The 2751-nt window shown below is 54.9% G+C and overlaps 1 protein-coding gene across 1 annotated transcript; it reads left to right on the forward strand.

The window, feature by feature from the left end:
- Window positions 1-603: 603 nt before the first annotated feature.
- SPRG_14815 (hypothetical protein) lies at window positions 604-2077 on the forward strand (the record flags this gene model as incomplete). The annotated part of the gene is made up of 2 exons (XM_012354936.1): window positions 604-683; window positions 745-2077. The coding sequence occupies 2 exons, from the start codon at window positions 604-606 to the stop codon at window positions 2075-2077; spliced, it is 1413 nt and encodes a 470-aa protein (XP_012210326.1).
- Window positions 2078-2751: the final 674 nt, after the last annotated feature.

Raw genomic sequence — 2751 nt, forward strand, 5'->3', positions numbered from 1 at the left:
GCTCGGGTTGGCCTCGGCAGCTGGAGCTGGAGGGTCGTTGCTTGTGGTCACGCCTTCGATCGGCGCACTGTCTTTCGGAGCAGCGCCAGCGGCCGCAAAGGCGCACATCATAGCAAGCAAGGGAATCTGCATCGTAGTGTTGATGTCGGAGGCAATTGAAATCTGACATCGTGGATGATAAGGCTCCGCTCAAGTGGTAAGAAACCATCAGTAAAAGGGAATATCCTTGCCGGTCAACGTCTGCACTGCACCAGTACTATTCCCAGCTGATGTGTTCTTACCACTTTAGCACTGATAGCTTCGTAAACCAACGACCGACCCGGTTTTGCGCGCGTGGCTGACGCATCTTCCATCACAGCTTGTCGGATGCATTTTGCAGAAGGTATATCGAATCCTTGCGGCTACGCATGACCAGGAGCATCCCTGGTGCAAGCTCTGCGCTGTGCTATTGTGCAACCCGTCGATGGCGCCGACAGTATCTTTGGCTCGGTAAACCGCGTCAAAGTCTGTGTTTCTGCACTCGTTTTGAGAAAATACACAATTGAGTTTCAATCTGTTGAGATTGAATTTGAGGGAGGATTTCAAAATCCAAAACGATCCACCATGAGCAGCAGCAGCAAGCGCCAAGCCGCGGCCTTCTCGACGGTCCTGGACCTCGACCACGTCCTTGCGACCATCGCCAAGTGCATCCCTGCTGCCAAGGACGTCAAGACCTTCCTCGCTGCGCTTCCGGCCGCGACGCAGCGTCCCGCTGGCCGCGCTCCACGAGCTCCTGCAAGCTGCGCAGCACCACGTTCTGGCAACGGAGCCAAAGCCTCTGGATGCACTCTGGCCTCGGCTTCGCCTCGATGTGATCACGCCTGCAGCCACCGGTCTGGTGCGCGACGCGATACCGGTCTTTCCCGCCGCCAGCGCTGGGACCATGGATGCTGCTCGACCAAGTGATCTCGACGCCGTCGAGTGGCTTCGTCTGTGGAGCGCCAAGATCACGCACTATAAGCACGTTGAAGGCGTCGCACCCTTTGACTACCCGCACCTCTGCGACCTCTGCGATGTGCTGCGTGAGTGTACGAAACTCATCGCCGTCGACGTCAGAGAGGCGAGCGATGCCGAAATGATCCTGGAGGCCGTCACAACGCCCGCGCACCGCGTCCACTCGATCAGCGTCGATTGCTATATCTTTGACTTCGACTTCGCGACTCTGGACTGTTGGTTATCGCCGGGCCACGCAGAGCACTTGACCTTTTCGTTCTATGCGATCGACGATGAGGTGAACCCAGCGCTTGTTCCGATGCTTCTCAAGACCACGGCGCTCTCAAGTCTCGAGCTTTGCCTCTCCGGGGCCGGTTTCCTTGCGCCGCTCGTCGCCGTCGCGCCCTCATTCTCTCGTTTGACAAGCTTGCGCATCTTGACGCACCGAGACGACATGCCAGTGTTGGTGCACTTTCTGCTGCACCTCAACGTCACGAAGCTTTGCACGCTCAGCCTCGAATGCGACAGCGACGACTTCAACAGTCTTCTTCCCGCGCTGTCAACACTTCCAGCGCTGGAACGCCTGGAACTGATTGAAGGCTTCCTCAATAGGCCGTCGCCAACGGCTGTGATGCTCCCCTCGACGCTTCGGTGCGTCACGTTTGTCCGCATGATGTGTACCTCGACCATGTGGAATTTGTTTGCGGCCAGCATCTTCCAACTACGCATCCTCGACGAGCTCGCGTGGATCAAGTGCTCGGTTTTCCGTCCTTCGATTGCAACGGTCCCAATCTCGGTCGATGCAGTGCCCGACTGGATTCATCGCGGCGGCACCATTAACGACACGGCTGCCATGGCGCTGGCGACTGCTCTTCCGCGTACGACGAGCCATTTCGGTACGATCCTCACTCTCAGTGGCGCTCCGCTGTCGGTACACAGCTACTTGACCCTGGGCGAAGCACTTGCGTCGTGCCACGGCGTCTCCATTGTACTGCCGTACTTTGACAGCGAGACGTTTGAAACCGAGGCCGGGAAGCGCCACATCCGGTACCGCTACGAGCACACCAAGACACTCGTGCTCGAGAGCCCGACCACTTCTCCATGAAAACGACCCTTGGCCCCATTGTGCCTTGGCCCCACACAGACGGCTTCAATCACAGATTTCATTTATTTACTTTACTTTCTTCTCTTTTGCTCGAATGGTCCTAGTGCGAGGTGTAGAGCCGTGTTGTCATTGTTGGGGAAAGGGGTGGTACATAGAATAGCGTTGTGCGAGAGATAGCCCAGCTGCAACACACGTGGTCAACGCTATTCATTACCAAGAACCAGTCGAGCAGCTCCAAGAAGATCACTTGAGTCTGAACGCCGGTTCGCAAAGTAGGACGGCGCAATTGCGCAGCTCAAAACGTGGGTCAAATGTCTCGGGACTAAGACTCACGCTGCCCAATCCTCTCCATTGATACGCTAGTACACTGCTCGCCATCGGTATAGGACACCCCTATGTGGTAAGAAAATTGTTGGACAATATTAAATATTATCTATAAATAATGAGAGGTTGCGATAAAACATGCATGTCCGATCCTACTCACTAAATTTCAGGCATGGTGCGCTAGAAATGACGACATAGCGTCAAAGAAAGTGAAATCGCTGCGTTTTTTGGCGCGTCAAATTTTAAAGACAGCCAAGGATATCGTCACTTTTCTTCTCTTCCGCAACCTTTCAGGCAAAGGTAAATTGTCGAACTATATATTATACAACCTGTTACCATTTGCGATGGCG

The sequence above is a fragment of the Saprolegnia parasitica genome (assembly GCF_000151545.1).
Source record: "Saprolegnia parasitica CBS 223.65 unplaced genomic scaffold supercont2.192, whole genome shotgun sequence".
Classification (NCBI taxonomy): domain Eukaryota; phylum Oomycota; class Saprolegniomycetes; order Saprolegniales; family Saprolegniaceae; genus Saprolegnia; species Saprolegnia parasitica.